Genomic DNA, 18,627 nt, shown 5'->3' on the forward strand with positions numbered 1-18,627 from the left:
GCATTCTTGGTCACTTGGGGGACCTTTTTTGATATAAAATACATTAAACAGATAAAATCTCCTTTTAAATTTTCAGCGTTTTGCTAACTCCCATTTCACTGTGCATACATTTGAAATAAGGAACAAGAGATATTAAGTACTTAAATAACACGTGATAGTGATATGATGAGAGGTTCGTAAATGGCTCTTTTCATAATTTTTTTCCGAGAAAATTAATGCAGCCGTATGATTGCCTTAAAATCGAGAGTGTCGAATTTTATAGATTGTTAAAATATAAAAAAGACAATTGATAAATGTAAAATAGGCAAATGGAGATTTTTACTGTTTTTGTGTGATAAAAACTTTTATTTAAATTTCTTTTTAAAATATTTATCGCTACATTTTCTGTTGGTATCAACTATTTACCTATCAAATAAAAAAGTTAACAATCCTATAACAAAACATGAAAGAGATTTGGTAGTCCTTTCAGATTGTGAAGAAAATGTTTACAATTTTGTTGGATTTGATATCTCATTCATATTAGATTACTGACAGTAAAACAATTATTGGTGCTATAAAGTGAACTAATTAGTAAATTTATCTTAGGTAATTTAAACAAATTAATTAAGGAAGCTGTTGTAGATTAACTTAACTATTCCTAACATTTTCATTTTGAAAAATTGAACATAAATATATATTTTAAATAAAGTTCCATAATCTATCATGCATTTAGCCGTGCTTTTCACTATTTTTTTTAAAAAAGACTTCTTAAAAGTGCAGAGTAGAAGTTTTTGTTTTTTTTTTAGAAAAAAAAGGGTAACTTTTTTTAAAAAGTAGAATACTTTAATAAAACTACAGCAGTAAAATAGTTACTATATGAGTGTTATAGCTTAAAAACTGACTAGATACAACAAGTTCTTAAACTATGATACTGATGTAGCTATAATACTATATAGTTAGCTCTTAATATATAATAATCATAGTAAGTCAAACTGTTAGCCATAAAATGGGGCAACTCTACATAGAATTTTTTAAAATTAAATATATCTGCAAAGTTGCTAATTGTATCAGGTCAAGATAGTGAGGAAATATTAGATTTTGATTTCCTTATTTGTAGTTTTTATTACAATCTGAATCAATCATTAAAATGACATCTACTTTACCTGAAAGAGTATCAAGTACACCTCAACAAATGTAAGTGCTTTTTTTTTAATTCTTTACAGAATTTTAAGAGTAAACAGGTAATATTTTTACAGAGCTTTTGATGTTTTTCAGTCAATGTGAGGGTAATGACTCTCGAAATTCTTACAACTTGTTTGGCACTGATGTTGAAATATATGCTAGTAATATTGATCCAACAGAAAATAATACTGCCAGCAATAAGGTCTGTTTTACTGTTTAAAAGTATTTGTGTGTGTGTTTTTTTTTTTTGCAAAGTTGTAACAAATTTAAGTAAGTCACAAAAATATTATTTGTTAAAGTTTTATAGGTTTTTATAGTACTACTAATTACTAAGATAATCTCTGAATTTTTTTTCTTCTTTTCACTGATACTTTCCCCTTTTTTTTTCTTATATTTAGCTACTTTTATCTTACCTAAAGAAAATTTCTAAATTTTTTAAAAGATAAATATAACATTTAATGTGACAGTTGTTAAATACAAGATTCACAAATTAAAATAGGATATAAATTAATTCAAGTTATAAGTATGTTTAAATATGTGTAACCTATTTTAAAAATATACTTAAGGTCAAAGTCAGTCAAATATCAAAGTTTGAATGGGAAGAGAAGTATTACATTGGAAACCTTGTTACATGCAATAACACTTATATTGCTTATGTTTTACCTGGTAAAATAAATTTATTTGTATTTATAATTTGTATAAAAACTAGTCAATATTTTATTATTATCAATATTGCATTTTTTTATGTTGCATTTAAAGATAACTTTAGTTAAATTGTAATTAATGCTGTGTTGTTGTAATGATACTATATATTTTTGAAATTTATTGAAATAAATATTTTTATCTTTTTACAGCTAAAAAAAATGATGATCATGTTCGTGTGATCAATCTTCACACTTCCATGCGTGTATTACTGCGCGGATTTAAAAAAAAAGTTGTAGATTTGTGCTTTGAAGCTTTGAGTTCAAATTTACTTGCTTGTGTAGATCTAGAAGGAACACTCTTTATTTTTGAAATTTTTGAAGAAGATAGTTATGTCAAGTATCTTTTCAGATTTTTTTTGAGCAATCTTGAAAGAAGTCTGGTAATTAAAAATAACTAAAAATCTAATCTTTGATTGATTAAATGTTTTTCAGAAAATAGTATTTGAAAAAATACAGATGTAAATTATGTTTTCTTTGAATTATGGTTTTCTTTAGTTCATAGCCAGGATAATTAGTTATGATTATTATTTTAGGATGTTTTTCATAATACTAAAACTTTTCATAATATAAAGTTCTTCTAATCATTTCTTTTATCCATTATAAATATCCAATATAAACTATAATAACTTATTAATATTATATATTGACTTGAAACTCATATTAAAATTTTTATCTGTAGAATGAATTTTTGTAAATTATACAGAATGGTTTGTTTCTTTAACTGTTCTTATTATAGATCAAAAAATGTTCTGACTATTTTTCAAGATGAGATTACAAACTCAGAAATATATAGGGTTGTTTGGTCTCCAAAGGTACCATCTACTATAGAAAATGTTGAAACAATATTAGCATTCTCTTCTGATACACAAGCACATGTTTATGACCTAAAAAGAATTAGAAGCGCTTACCCAAATATTACAACAGTCAAGCATAGTGAAATTAAATATGGTGTCATAAACATTAATTGCCATTCTAAGGTAAGTTGCATTAGTAGTCTTTAATTTTAACTTTTTTAATTATTATTATTATTTTTTTAAACACAAAGTTTTAAAAATTAATCAAGGAATATACTGAAAAGTAATTGTTTTCAACTTTCTCTTGATAAAGTATTAAAAACAAGCAACCTCACTCATTCTCCATCAAAATAAATTATAGTAATGACAGGTTTTCTTCTTTACTTTACTAAAATTTTTTCAGCTTTAGAGTGTAAAGTTGTTTGTTGATATCATGACCTGAATTTAAGTATTTTATTGGCAAGCAAACAGAACAGGTTTAAATGTATCTATTTTTAAAAGTAAGTGCTTAAATAAAAGGAATAAAAAGGTATAAGATTTTCTCTGGCTGCTAAAAAGCTCTATAACCTGTATTTACACAGTCTGTTAAACTTTGAGTATTAGTATATATAAAACTTTAATAAATAACTTTTTAAAAGATTTTGTTTGAAGAAGTGTATTAGTGACCTATATACTTTAATAAACTTTAGGTCTACCAATATTATTAAGTATTACTGATTACCAAGTATTTTTATATGCTTTAAAATAAATTTTTTGCTGTTTTATAACTTATTACAAGATCGTTTTGCATCTAACATAGGCAATCACCAGTCTAGCTGTTTCACCTGATGTCCAAGTTTTAGCTACATGCAGTTTAGATGGAGGTGTCAAATTTTGGTCACTAGACTTTAATGATCCTGGTTCAGTGAGGTATGTTTTTAATTTTTCTTTCAGCAGTTTTATTTATTTAATTGTTTACCTTTTTTAAAGTTTTAATTACTTAGTTGTTTACCTACCATAAATTAAAGCCTAGTGAACAGATATTTCTTACTCTTTGTAATGTTTTTAAAAATTGAAGGAGTTAAGATTTTTGAAAATTTAAAGTTGTTGAGCTTTTTAACAACAAAAATTTAGAAGTTGCAAAAGAATTGTCTATGAATTAAAAGCTATACTTTTTAGTTGTTTACACGAATGGGAACCTCATAATGGAGATCCTGTAACGTGTCTTTTCTTTTGTGACAATTTGCTGGTGGTAGATGACTCTTCTCCTTTTTGGCGCTATCTTATTACTGGAACTGCCCATAATTCTGTTCTCAAAATCTGGTGTGCTGTTAAATGGGTCTGCATTCAAACCATCATGCAAGTTACTTAAAATTTTTAAATTAAAAAACAGATCTTTTTTTAGTTCAAACATCAGACTGCATAAGTCTAATTATATAATCTATTTCTTCTAAAAATTTTCTAAGAAAGTTTTGTTTTAAAAATTTAATTTACAAAAAGTTCTTTTGTTTTTAGCTTTAAAGATTATAATGATTCTACGGTTGCTAGGTATGATTTTATTTCATGTTTAACACTGATGATTTACAATTTTTATCTCAAGGACAGCCCCCTCCTCTCTTCAAAGAAGAGGAGGGGGGCAAAAGCCTAACTTATCTTTTAAAAAACTTTTCAAATTTCCAATTTAATTACCTTGAAATGTAAACTAGATACAATTAGTTTATTATTCAAAAGAACTAGCTATTAATCAGAAGAAACACATAAGAAATATAAAAAAAAGGAAGATTAAAATGCAAATCGAGAAAATAATAAACAACATTCTACTGGAGAAAAACAATCTGAGTTGGAAAAGCAGAAACTACTTTTTAGTTTAATCGACTTTATTTAAAAGAGCATTACTCTTTTCAAATCTCGACTTTGAGTTTTTGGAAAAAGTGCTTTTTTAATAATTTAAATATGGTTTTAAAAAAAGAGCCAAGCTTTTTTGAATCACTGCCTTTCAAATAATTAGACTTTTTCAAAAATCAAAATATTGTTTTTTAAAGAAAGTCTAACCTTCTTAAAAGTCCACTTCTCTAAAAATCCAACTTTTTCAAAACTCCGCTTCTCTAAAAATCCAACTTTTTCAAAAGTCAAAAAACCCAAAAATTTTATTAAAAAAAACTTTTTTGAAGCTCTGCCTTTCAAAAGTATGACTTTTTTAAAAGCTCTTATTTTGTTTTTGGAAAAAAGTTTAGCTTTTTCATAGATTTGTGTTTCAAACATCTTTTATTACCTATGTTAAAAATAATCTTTATTTGTTTAGAACAGCAAAGCATTTAATGAGACAAGCTTATTTTCATTATTTATGAATTTGTTATTTAAAACTTGTAAAATAAGTTGCAAATTATTGCAATTTTTTTCTGGAATCATCATTAAAAATAATTTTTTAGTGACAGATTTAAGTAAAACTTTTTCAAAAGATGACATTTGCACAAAAAGCCAGGTTTTTTTTAAAAAAGAATGCTTTGGCAAAGCTCAGCTTTTTTCAAAAAAATGATATTTAGAATTTTCTAAAAGTTTTAACTTTCAAAAAGTGTTTTTCCAAAATTCCAAAGTCAGAATTTGGAAAAAAAAAAGGCTTCAGAGTTTTTCCAACTCTGGTTACTATTGATAGATATTTACTGATAAACTCACTTTCTGCAGAAATAAAACTCTACTTGCTGTGTCTTCACTACAGAAGTTCAAAAGATCAGACAATATCTATATTTTTATTTAAATAAGTATGTTTCTGCAACAGTTTAACTGTACAAAGCTTTAAGCTTTACAATGTGGTATATATTTGATGTGTGAACTGTTTGAAAGATTCTTTCAATAAATAAATGAAAAAATCAGCCTCAAAATTTATCTCCTTTTTCAAAGTGCTATACTAAGGTGTACATTAAAAAATTTATGTTGAAGTACTCATAACTTATTCCCATTTTTGTGTCTAAAAACTATAAAAAAAGTTTGAGGATGATTAAATTAGCAAGATCTGATTATTTTTTGAACTGATAAAAAATAGCTCGAAAAAGCTTACAAAAAAATTTCACTACAAAATAAATGTTTTTGAGCTGTTACACTATCAGATCTTTCTTAGACCTTTTTCTATTGGTACCAGTATCAAATTCTCCTAGATTTCTTTTTTTTTTTTAAAGCCAATCATAAGTTTTGGAATAACCAAATGGTTCTTTGTGCCCAACATTGGTGCATTCAATAATTTTCAAAATTTTTAACAAACATATTACTCCAGTCAGTGTTTCCATGAGTTGGGTGATATGTATCTTGTATATATGGTAGTGGCATAGAATCCTAAAGATCAAAACATAAGAATTATCATGGTGCTAGTAAATGCTTTAGTATTTTAATTTGCAGCAATAAGCTCAAATATTGGACAATACTCTAACAAGTGGAAAATGACCTCTCTTTGATCTGATCACTTTGAGTTTTTAGTTTTTACATCCAAATGAACTATATCTTTACTGTGCTCAGTTGGTGGTTATGTTTTACTAACAGCTATCCTCCCCCACCCCATCCCACCCTATATGGCTGAAACATCTCAAGATCTTCTCTCTTTTCTGACCTTGTTTCTTCCTTGTTCTATATGCTCTTTGTTCTTGAAAGAAATCTTATACTGCCGATCAGATTCTTAAAATATTTTATGATTTACAATCCTCTGTTGATCCTCTGTTGTTGCTACAGAAAATCAAGAAGCTTTTCTCAAACTCTTTTTGTTGTTGAATTTAGACTGCACTAGAAAACTAGTCCAATGATTTTATTTTGTGTAATCTAGTATATTTTCTCTAGATTTTCAGTTTCTTATCCTTATAAATACAGTATAATATCAGTTATAATTTTGTACCTAATACTAAACAATGAAAAAAAAAAAAATTGATAGGGGTAGATGACATCATGTCCATTTACTGACATCCATTTACTATCTATCAAATCAAAACTTTTCACACAGGTCCAGTACAGTTTACACTGCACCTTTTCTGCGAGTAGTAACATAGCTCCTATTCAAACATATAAATTAGCAGATATTACTCAAATTTAAAAAAAATTATGAAATTAGAAAAAAGATTTTTTACTTTTTCTAATCTGAGAATCTACATGGTGACAAGGCTGCATCTTCTTTTGAATCTCCTTTTGAAGATTAAAGTCTGAGCGATCTAAAAAGAAGACGTTGTTTTTTGTTTTTTTTTTGTTAAAAATGTAAAAATTACTTATTTTTTATAAATGATGTTATTTAATATATTTATTTAAGGTGTGGGATATCTTGAATCTAAAGAAACTGACAGTATTAGATTAGATTGCTATTGGATGTAAGCTGGTTTCAAATCATAAAAAGAAGCACTTATAACTGAGAAATTAAATGATATCATGTTACATCTTGTTTAAATCGTGTGCAGACTTTTATCTTTTACTTTTAGATTCTGCCAAAATAACAGGAAAAAATTGAGTACATATGACATCCTACTCAATGCTGAAGAATCTGTAGTGATTGATGCAATAATTTGGTTTTGATTACTCTCTCCTAAGTTTTATTTCTTCCTAAATTTTATATGCTTCTGCTTTTTTTAAATAAACTTTCATACATCTAAAAGTAGTAAGTATTAGTGTATTTTGATGTGGCACCATCCCTGGCACTAACCTCCACCCCCCAAAAAATCATTAATTTTAAATTCTATACAATATAAATAAATGGATTAAAGCTTGCTTTTTGGTTTGTCCTTTAGCTCTTTTAGTAATTCCTTGATCTTTCTAATCTTCTGTTATTGCTGACATTGGGATCTTTTAGGGCTCAAGACAGATTATCTGTAATTACATGGTATGATTCCATGACTTTAATTTTCTATCTCAAGTTTCTATCTCAAGTTTTCTAGATCTCAAATATTATTTCTATAATTTGAATACTTCTTTATTCAATATCAACAACTTCTTTTAATGAATTAACTGTCCAGAGTGTTAAACATAAGTTGTGAAGTTCAAGTTTGCTCCATGTGTTTTCTAAACAAATTTTCTTATTTAGTAGAATGTAAAGAAAAATCTTACAAGAATGTAAAGTTCACAAATCGAATGTTAAGCATTTGAAAATCAAATTATTTGTAGCTTTAGTTCTTTAAATTAATATAAGTGATAATGGTGTGATGATTGTAGTTCAATGGCAAATGTGGCTTTCAATAAGTTTGCAAAATCTTTTATTCAGAAATGACCTATTCAAACTATTCTGATAAAGAAGTTCATAGCTTTTTGTTCAAACTTTTAGGGATAACTTGTTTTAAGACTTGAATAATTATTTAGAGTTTGTTTTTTCTGTCTTTTTTTTTCTTTTTTTAAGATTGTTTCAATTAATGTTAAAAAGAATTGCAAATATTTTTTTTACTACAGATCTATACCGTATATGAAAGTACTGCTGGATATAAGCGCAAAATACCTTGTTATTTCTGATATTTATAGAAAGGTAAAATCATTAAATAAAAGAAATATAACATTTTAATATCTCATGATATTTAATTATTTTTTTTTTATGATAGTAAAATAAAATTTGCTTTGATATTTATAAAAATATATTAGATTCATTTTATTGACATTATTGTATCAACATCAGTAAGACCCTAATCATGCTTGATTTAAGCAATTGGTCATATGTCAATACATGGCCATGTCATCTTAGGTTAACTTGTTGGTAATTTCATTTAAAAAGTTAACAATCAGCCCAGTTTTTACCCAAATACAGTAATGAATAAATAAAAAATAACTCTGTTTTGAATTTATTCTCTATTCTATTTATTTTAATTTAAATTTCTTTGTTAAGTTTATAGAGGAAAAAATTCTTTATCAAGTTGTTTTATAAATTATCCTAAAATGTTTTTAAAACTTGTTGTAAAAGTAAGTAATAACTTTTTTGTCATCATCACTTGTTGTGGTGAGCTCTGCATATCTTATATAATTATAATAATTATTGCATAATTTAATATAATTATAATAATTTCTGCATATCGTTGGTGCTTGTTACTACAGTTCAATACATTTGCTGTTAAAGAAAATTTTTATGTTTTTTAAGTTAAAATTTTTTTGAGTAAACAATTTTTGTAAAACAAAATGCAACTAAATAATTATAAAGTATTATTATTATTATATAAGGTAGTTATAAAATATCTAAAATATATAAAATATCTAAAAAACGCCCCTGTAATCACTAGGAAGTCTAGGATAATTATATTGAATATATTACCTGGTATAATTATAGTAAATTACCTGGTAATTACCATGTGCAGTGATATAATTTAAGTAGTAATAAATTTGAAATATATGAAAATTAGAATATAAAGCCACTCCTATACAAAGTATAGAGCCCAGATAACTGAAAGATCCAGAGAAGTTTGTTAAATAAAAATTGTAGGTTTTAGTCCCCTGACCACACAATAAGTTTTGAAATCAGTTTACAACGTCTGAGTGTTTTATATGCGAATGAATTATATTCTTTTTATCAGAATAAATGTCTGATTTTGGGCTATGAAGTATGTTTAATTAGATCTAATAACTCTTTTTCACTCTAAAATTTATTTCAAATGAATAATTCTTTGCAAAAACTCACAAATAATACAAAAAATTATGTTGGTTAGTATCACAAATTAAAAATATTTTTAGCTTTTACTGTAATCAAACACAAAGAAAAAGGCAACCTAATGGAAACAAGTTTTATAGGTTTTTATATTGAAATTAGCTACACAAAGTTCTAACTGTTTTCCATAATCTGGACAAATAAGGATCTCTTGTATCTCTGCCAATTTATGCTTGTTTACTAAAGTGACCAAGTGGCTTTCTTTTAAGTTCAATGAATTGTTTTATGTCAAAAAAAAAAAAAAATGCTCTAGAATTTGGAACATTCATGAAGGCAGTTTGAAACAGATCATTTTTTTTTGTCATAGTTTTCATTAAGTTTTGTTTCAAAACAATTAGTGACAATAGAATCGAATTTTAAAAATGCATCAACAATTGCCATAACGTGGTAAGCACCATTTTTTTCTGCAAGATGTTGGAGGATGGTTTTCAACAATTGTGACAGGCTTCCCCTTCAAACTGACCTCCATGGTAAGGCTTCAACTGAATGTGGATTGAATTTGTCCATTTCTCTGAATTTTACCAGATGGCTTGGAGGAATCTAAAAGAAAGGTTTACTACTCCAAGAAGTGAATGCAATTTCAATGGTGGAATTGGTTTAAGCACAAGAAAGGAATCAGGCAATTTATTAGTGGCCCATTTTTGCTGATTAGATTTCGCACTTTCAAATCACAAAAAATTAACTAATTTGGCTTTTCAGCTTTGATTAGGGAAAGCAATGACTTTACATTCTCCTAAGTCTCAGGAATATTTTCAGTTACAGCAACTAAGCTGAGCTTTTTTTGCCTTGAAGACTTAATCCTGGGTGAATGAGTAAATGTTTTCTGGGGGGGGGGGGGGGGGGATTCTTGACCATAGTCAAATGGTAACTCTGTTTTACTTAAACTTATTTTCAGAAAGTGGCCAGCAGCATCTATACCCATTTCGGTGATGTGATCTGAAAATAGTTGTCATGAGAGAATAATTTCATTTTGAAGCTCTGCTTTATCTTTGAATTGCGCAATAGTTGTTTCATTCCTTCAGCTTTGATTTCCCTGATGAACAAACTTTATTTGCATGAAAAAAGTTGGTTAAGCTTTTTCTAATTTCTGAAAACTTGACTCAAAAGTTAAACTCTACATTTTATGTTTCTGTTGAAAGCCTGACAGTACTACCAGATGAAGATGTTTTTGTTTGAACAACAGAAGAAGCAATGTGTTCAGCAACTTTTGTGTCATTGGTTGCAAAAATTAGGATTGCTCTTGAAAGTTCACTGATTACTAGAGGTGTGCGAAACTCGAAGTTTCGAGTTTGAGTTTATTCAATAATCGAACTCAAATCAAATGTGTTTAGTTAATCGAATATAATTTGAATTTCGAACCTAAAGTTCGATATTCAAAAAGTTGCTGTAAAAAAGGGTTAGAATGCTTCAAAAAGTCTGTAAAATAATATTAAAATGCTTCAAAATGGAGGACGAGAGAGTAAGGAGCATTGGAATTATTTTGATAGGCGTAAAATTAACGATACTATTTTTGGTTTTTGTAAAATTGGAAAATGTAGTAAAAAAATATCTTGTCCTACTTCATCTACAACTGGCTTATTTACTCACCTGAGAAGTTTTCATAAGAAGGAATCAACAGAGTGTGATAAAAAGGTATAAGAAGCAAAAAGAATGAAAAAGGAAGAAAATAAAGCTGGAAAACAACTGTCAATTAGTGTCACAGATCTGTGGGCTAAGAAAACAGCATGGATGTCTGATCACAAAAAAGCTAAAGAAATAACACAAGCTATTGGGCGCATGTTGGCTTCTGATTACCTGCCGTACAATTCTGTTGAAGGACAAGGTTTTCAGGCACTTATGAATTTAATATACACTTTCACTAGTTTGTTTATTAATTTCGAACTCGAACTCAATCAAATTTTTTGTTATCTTGATCGAACTCAATTGAAGATAAAAAACCTAATCTCGCACAGCTCTACTGATTACAATCATGTGATATATCATGGCCAACAAGAGGTAGGGAATCTGAGTAATATTTTGGTGCCTGATTGGTTTGTTTTTCTGGTTTTGAAGGAAATAGTGGATGTTTTTCATTGTGCTCCTAATGACCAATATGCCAAATAAGGCATTGACAAGAGTGATCTCTAGTAACAGGTCGAATTTCAATTGGTCTGAAGTCAAAGAGAGTTAGAAATTAGATCTTAGTTTGGTATCTCTGGCAAAGAACTGATCTGCATTTATTACATATTCCAAGGAGTACACAAGAATCATTAAAATTACCCATACACATAAAACAGAGTTTTACTATATTCATCATGGCTTTTGGAAGAATTAAGTATTCTTATTTATTTCTTAGAAAAAGCAATAAAATCTTAAAAATAAAATTCTAGTAAATATCAAATTTGTCAATTCAATCCAAATTATTCTAAAAAACTAATGAGCAATACTGTAATATTCAAAGTTTAAGAAAATAGTCATGCGTATTTGATCATAAATGAGCCTGGTTTAATTAGCAAAAAACTCATAAATCTAAAATGTAAATAAAACTCTTAGATGTTGTAAACTGATTTCAAAACTTATAATAGTGTAGTCAGGGCTCTAAAACCTAAAACATTTGTTTAACAAATTTCTCTGGGTCATCAGTTATCTAGACTCCATCTTTTGTTTAGGAGTGCAGTATTAAACTTTACTAAATATTAATTTAAATAATATTTTTAAATGAGATTTTTCTCACGTAAGCATTTTTTTGTTGATGCCATGTAAGTTTTAGTTGTTGGTAGCCAACAATAAAGTATTAAAGTTTCATGAAAGAAATAAAAGATATTAGTGCCAATAATTTTTTTTTTTTTTTTTTTTAAATAAAGTTACACTTAACTTAAAATAATGAAGTAGTTCAATCTATTAAGTGAAGAAATTAACCTTTTTAAATTTATTTTATCATAAATAAGAGTTTATATTTTTTGAAATAATTTTTGATGAAGATGTTTCTTGTTTTGGATTTATAGGTTTTATATATATGTCGGCTCCACCAAGATAAGGAGAAAGATCGTACTTCAATTGTTTCTGTTTCTGAATTTATACTAAAAGAGCCACAACTTAGTTTTTCTATATACTCTGCTAAAGTAAGAAAGAAAAATGAAGATTTTAATGATGCTAATGAAGAAGTAAATGGTGAAATTGACGATGAATCAAACAATCAATACGATATTGATAATGAGAAATCGCAATCTTGTGTTGTTCATCTTTTTGCTATACAAAAAAGGTAACAAAATTTAGTTTTTCAACAGTTTGATTTTTTTATGTTAAGTCATTTTTACTTAAAATCAAATAATTTAAATTTTTAAAATTTATTTCAGCGCCTTGCAAAAATTAAGCATCAAGTTTAAAGTTGAGTTAAATGATGAGCACGCTGCTTCATGTTTGTCAATTGCAACATCTTCACAAGATGATATATTGTGTAAGTGATTTAATTGTAATACTATTTATATAGTTACTTGGCTATAGATGTTATAAATATTTAACATAATCTGTGCAACAATGTCTAGCTTCCAAAATAATCTGCTTAATTAAACAATTTTTTTAAATTTTTTCCATCTTTTACAAATAAAAGCTCATTTATCTTTTCTAGCCATGCAAGATGTTTTATCAGATATCGACTACTATATAAGCTCTGATGAAAAAAGCCTTGGAGCTGATCATGCTTTAAATGATCTTTTAAATGATAAACTCGAAAATAATGTCCTAGATTCTTGTGATCAAAGCACAATTTGTTTAACCAACCCTTTGGCATTTGCATTTGAAATGAAATCAAATGACTTTTCTAATGACATGTTTTATAACTCTTCAAATCTGGATTCAGCTAGTGTAACAAACGAAATGGATGAGAAGCAATTGACTGAAAATAAGTCTATTGAAAGTAAAAAGTAAGTTATTTGCAGTCACCCTAATTAGACATGTATGTTGTCTTGAGAATGAGTAATCTAGTTCACAAGTGCTGCATTATATTTGTTAATGTATTGCAGCATATGCAAAGAAAGTCATAGCCATGCTAGTGCTATTTGATAATTAGTTTAGAAGTAAAACCCAGACAATCAAACTAATTATTCCATATATTATACTTAACATTTTCAATAATTCACATTTTAAAACATATCCATCTTTTGACTACTTTAAACTCAGATAAAAATGAAAAAAAAAATTGTTTTAATGAATTACTCTTAGAAGAAATGCAACACTACATTTCTTTTAAGAGTACAACTATATTTGGTGGTATGTGAAATTATTTCTACTTGTCACAAACAGTTTGTGAACATCAGTGCATCTCCTTATGAAGTGAATAAATTCTTGCTCTAAGGAAATAAACTTTTTTTAAAATATTTATTATGATATTTCAGTACGCTCTTTTACTTTGTCATTAAGGCAAAGAAAAAGTTAAAGCATTTATTCATAATTTATTTTATTATTGTTTATATATTACTATTTCTTATTTGCTCAATAAAAAGTGTAAAGAACAATTTATTGCTTTGATAATTTCTTATTTATAATTTATTGATATTCTCTTTTATTTTTGCTTTAAGTTTTGTTGGATCCAGTGAAATGGTATGACATTTATTTTCTTCTTTGATATATTGGATGGTTAGAATAATTAATTTCAAAAAAAGAGTTATGTATACCTATTGATTCATTTCAAATAGTTTTGATTTCTAGACCCAAGATATATCCATGAGCCAAATTCTTGAAATGCTGCAAAATCAGCAGAAACTTATTTCTTCACAGCAACAAGAACTTCGTGAAATGAAAGACATGATGAAGCTGATGTTGAACCACCAACTGACACAGGTGAATAAAGAGTTAGTCAACCATGAACCCAAGGATCGGGATGATTTAAAAGTGTACGTGGAGCTTTTACAAAAAAGTGCAACTTCACATTTTAATAAAGCATGCAAGGAGTTTAGCAAATCATGCTGTATCTTTTATAACCACATTTAAAAAATTATTTTTAGCAGCATTAAAGTGCTGTTTTTATAATGATTTCTTGCAGAATATTTAAATTTTGGAGTTATTTACGATTTCTCATATGTTAAAAATATTTTCTTGACTTTGAAATAAGCTGAAAAACTTGAGCAAGCAATAAAAGAGTTGACAACTGAATCACAGGCAAAGCAGGATCGCACATCTCAAATGCTTAATCAAATAGTAACTAGCACCATAGCTGCCAAGTTAGAAAAAAATATCAAGCAAGACATGAAACAAGTTATACAGCCAGCATTGGAAAAAATGCATTCTAAATATTTGGAATCTGTAAATAATCAAATTGCCCAGGTTGGTTTGACTTGATCTTGTGCGACTTTTTTTCTGTAAATGTGGCTTTTGTTATGAATACTAATTTTGTTATGAGCTAACAAGTTAAAAAATCGTAAGTTAAAAATTTCAATAAGTTAAAAATTTTAGCATGTTTATTGTAGTTCATTCAAGTTGGGCAGTGAACTTATATTCAAAATTTAAAAAAGTAAATAAAATGGTTTAATTTTTATCTATTTTTTTCAATTTTAGAAATTATCTATTTGGGAACATACCTTTCGTGAAGAAACGCAAGAATTCATGAAAAGCAAGGTATTCTGTCTATTTAGGCCTTTGTAGCAATAGTTCTACTAAATTGTAACTTTTAATTTAATCCTGATTTTTACCAATAATATTACTCAGATACTGTTGCAGGTTGTAAAAAAATAACTTTTTCTTAGAAAGTTTCCTTTGAATTATTGAAATATTTTAAGGCTATCTAATTTGATTGAAATTAAAAAAAAAACAATTGTTTTACTAAATAAAGTGTTAACCTTACTTTTATGAAAAAAAATTTTCTTGTTATTTTTAATAGTTTGAATGGTTGAGTGTTATTAAATCTGGTATTTAACTTGCCACTCCTCCTATAATGGTTGTCATTTTCCAGCAGAGCTAAAATAAGTTTAAAACTCTTTATAGCACGTAAAAAAGCAATTTAATGCTTGAAATGAATTTTTGAAATTATTAAGAACTAGGAGTGAAAAGTGAAAATGTTTCTATATACTGTTTATTACAATAAGATCTATTACTCTATTTAGAATTTTATAGAGTCAATTAGCTGTGCTGCTGCAGGTGCACTCGAAGGAACAATACCCACTACTTATCGTGAATCTTTCCAGAATATTTTAATTCCAGGTTTTGAGAAAGCATCTATGGCAATGTACATGCAAATCAATCAAGCCTTTCAACAAGGAACAAAGCAATGTATTTTCCTATTTTTTGCAATGGTATTGAAATGCCAACTGATCTTTATATGATTTCTTAAAAGTATAATATAAAAAATAAAGGAATAATGCATAGAGAAAAATGATATTTATTTGAAATTTAGAAAAATAATGTTTATTTAATAATTAGATAAGCATTTTTAATATTAAATTACTTACAAAAGTTCAAAACATGTTAAGCAGATCTAAATTTAATTTTGCATTTTTATCTTAAGCTTTTTTTTTTTTCCTCAAACTTCATAGACTTGGAAAAATTGGAGGGACATTTAGAAACAAAACGCCAAAAACAAGAAGACAAAGTTGGACCTTTGATAGCAACACTACGTGAAATGATTAACAAATTCCAACATACTGCAGATCGACTATCTACTCCTTCACAAGGAAACTTTGACGATATCCAACTGACACGGCTTATGGAAAGGTAAGGTACAGTGGCTGAATGTATGACATCAAATTAGGCTTTTAAGTAATTGGAAAAATTGCCAGTAATATTTCTTTGAGTAAATCTCCTGTGTATCTTGACACAGCAGATTAACAAAAAATATTCAGCTACTGAGTTTTTCTTAATCTATTGATTAAGAAAAACTCAGAAGCAAAATCTTGCAATTTATCTTCTTGTTGTTGTTGTTGTTGTTGTTGTTGTTGTTGTTGTTGTTGTTGTTGTTGTTGTTATATTATTTTTTACACTTAGAACCTAAATTTTGTTTTTTAGATCAGCTCTAAATACCATTTTAAATGTTATTTAATTTTAAATATATACCTAGGTTACAGTATGACTTTTCAAAAACAATCGAGGTGGTGGTTGCTCCTGCAGTTACCAATATTATTTCAAATGCTTTGGGACAATTGAAAGTAAAAGAGGATGAGATCACAACTGCAGAGGATGTGGATAGCAAAAAGGTAGCAATCTTTTCATCTGCCTGTTGTTTTTCTCTTTGCTATTTAATTTAATAAATGTCAATATCATCTTAGAAATTACAAAAATAAGTGTTTAGTGAATTAGCTATAAAAGACTTTACAATAATCAAAAGCTAAAGTTATTTATGTACAGTACTAAAATTTAAATATAACATCTTAAATAAATACCTAAATATAACATCTGTGAAATTTGTTTTATTTACTACCTGTGAATATGTAAATAAAAAAATCAGTTTCTAATTTATGTGCTAATGTATGCTGATGAGGGGGAAAAAAGAAGTTAAATTGATATCAATGATCGTGAAGAAACGTAAAATTAGAAACATAAAGTCTGGTTTATCAATATAAAATTAGACAAAAATACATTTTAAATAGCGCAACACAAAATGATTTTAAAGTTTTAATAAAACAAACTAAAAAAAAGTTTGATATTTAAGTTGACATTAAGACGTTAAGACATTGATTAAATCAGTTTCATACACATTGCCTGTGATACTTTCAACTAATACTTGTTCAAAATTGTTCAACTGATTCAACTGGTTTGGTAGTTATATCAATCCATAGCCATCTTTTCTAAGAACCTTTTTTTTTAGTAAAGCTGAAACTAAATTTTTTGTTATTAGTAAAATTAAAACAGATCATCACAAAATTAACAACAAGATAAATTATAGAAAATATTTATTCGGACCAAGAGTTGGAAAATAGGGTTAAAAAAACAAAGAAAGTTGCAAATAAAATAATCATTCAAGAAAATTTTATACATGTTATCATGAATGTTATTATGTATACTTAACAATTAATAATGCATGAGTTATTTCCATAACTTGATTTTCAATATTTAATGGATCCTCCGTTTATTTCCATTACTTCTGTGTGACAATTGTGCATTGATTCAAGTAAACATTTAATTTGATCCTCTTCTAAGAGCATGTTTTAACAATAGCTTTTTTTTTAAGCCATTATATAAACTACAAACCTAAATACTGAAAACCGATCAAAAGTTTTTTAATCAGTTCAACTAGTTACCATTTCTGAATGAATGATCTTGTGTGAGTGTCATTTGTATTTATCATGTGGTATAAAGTTGTAGTTAAATTAGATATTCAATTAAATATTCAATTATCTAACTACATCAATTTCATTCTAAAACTATTAATTTTTTCTAATATTAAAATCTTTATTTTTTTGATAACTTTTTGTTTGTAGAAGCGCATAGATAAATGTGTTGAAAACAGAGAGTTCACTGAAGCTTTTAATATTGCTCTTCATGCTGACAATTTATCCGTGGTAGTTTATGTATGTACAAAAATTGATCCTAGCGATTTATTTACATCAGATGAGTCATTTCCACAGGATTATATACTGTCTTTGATTCAACAGCTCTCTATTGATTTGAACCAAGATACAGAGATCAAAACAAAGTGAGTTGTTTATAATTATGTAGTAATTGGCTTTAATAACATGATTATGGGTTTTAATTTAAGTAATTGCATCAGTTTTTAATATTTAAGTTAATCTATCCAGTTAATATAATAACAAGTATTTAAACAATAAATCATCTGAATGAGCTGTTTAAAAATATTTTTGTGCAGGTATCTAGAAGAATCAATAGTGGCACTTAAACCTTCAGATGATCTTACCAAGGATTATATGCCAGGTGTGCTCCAGGGATTAAATGAAATGCTCGTTGAAACTATTGATTCCCTCCTTCACAGTGAACCAGCCAGCAAGCAAATTAAACCATTAAGAATGCTGCTGATGGCATCAAAATCTTTACTTCAGTCTGTGTAATGTTAAGTCTGAGATAGAAAACCTTAAATCAAATGGTTGGGAAAATTGCTCAGATAAGAACAGAAAGATTGTTGTGTTGGATGTAGTTTACTGAAAGAAAGTATGACAGTTTTGATGCTCATGAATGTTTAATGACCAATTTTAATTCATAAACATGTTGTTTAATCAAGGATTCAACAAAAGTTTAAAAGAGTGAAAAGATTGGAGCAAAGAACTTTCTATTTTTGTTTTCTTTTTCTGGACTCTTTCATATACTTGTTGTAAAAAAAAAATTTTAAATTTTGAAAGATTTCTGATTTTATATTTTTTAATTCTACAGTATAAAGTTAGTGATTTCAAATTTGATCGTTTTTGTTTTCAAATTATTTAGATCT

At 27.3% G+C, this 18,627-nt stretch overlaps 1 protein-coding gene across 3 annotated transcripts; it reads left to right on the forward strand.

Moving 5' to 3' along the window:
• Positions 1–236: 236 nt before the first annotated feature.
• LOC145194063 (enhancer of mRNA-decapping protein 4-like) lies at positions 237–18,593 on the forward strand. Of its 3 annotated transcripts, XM_090067806.1 has the most exons (21): positions 237–1,173; positions 1,255–1,363; positions 1,728–1,827; positions 2,016–2,202; positions 2,602–2,842; positions 3,459–3,568; positions 3,818–3,997; positions 4,154–4,186; positions 8,045–8,117; positions 12,266–12,522; positions 12,617–12,717; positions 12,889–13,183; positions 13,838–13,859; positions 13,968–14,226; positions 14,371–14,582; positions 14,814–14,873; positions 15,359–15,524; positions 15,788–15,965; positions 16,309–16,444; positions 17,669–17,883; positions 18,055–18,593. In XM_090067806.1, the coding sequence occupies exons 1-21, from the start codon at positions 1,127–1,129 to the stop codon at positions 18,251–18,253; spliced, it is 3,180 nt and encodes a 1,059-aa protein (XP_089923932.1). In that variant the 5' UTR covers positions 237–1,126; the 3' UTR covers positions 18,254–18,593. The 3 variants fall into 3 exon arrangements, 2 of the variants coding, with proteins under 2 accessions (XP_089923932.1, XP_089923933.1); XR_016445342.1 differs by lacking the exons at positions 13,838–13,859; positions 16,309–16,444; positions 17,669–17,883; positions 18,055–18,593 and having other exon boundaries at positions 13,955–14,226; positions 15,788–15,822; XM_090067807.1 differs by lacking the exons at positions 237–1,173; positions 1,255–1,363; positions 1,728–1,827; ... (3 more) ...; positions 3,818–3,997; positions 4,154–4,186 and adding an exon at positions 6,921–6,978 and having other exon boundaries at positions 7,087–8,117.
• Positions 18,594–18,627: the final 34 nt, after the last annotated feature.

Source organism: Hydra viridissima, unplaced genomic scaffold (assembly GCF_058129835.1).
Source record: "Hydra viridissima isolate aposymbiotic clone 2 unplaced genomic scaffold, HvirCarnegie_v1 scaffold_12, whole genome shotgun sequence".
NCBI lineage: Eukaryota > Metazoa > Cnidaria > Hydrozoa > Anthoathecata > Hydridae > Hydra > Hydra viridissima.

Coding starts and splice junctions, on each gene's coding strand:
- LOC145194063 (XM_090067806.1), top strand. CDS start 1,127: ATGACATCTACTTTACCTGAAAGAGTATCAAGTACACCTCAACAAAT. Junction 14,227..14,370: donor GGAGTTTAGCAAATCATGCT/GTATCTTTTATA, acceptor CTTTGAAATAAG/CTGAAAAACTTGAGCAAGCA. Junction 15,966..16,308: donor CTGACACGGCTTATGGAAAG/GTAAGGTACAGT, acceptor ATATATACCTAG/GTTACAGTATGACTTTTCAA.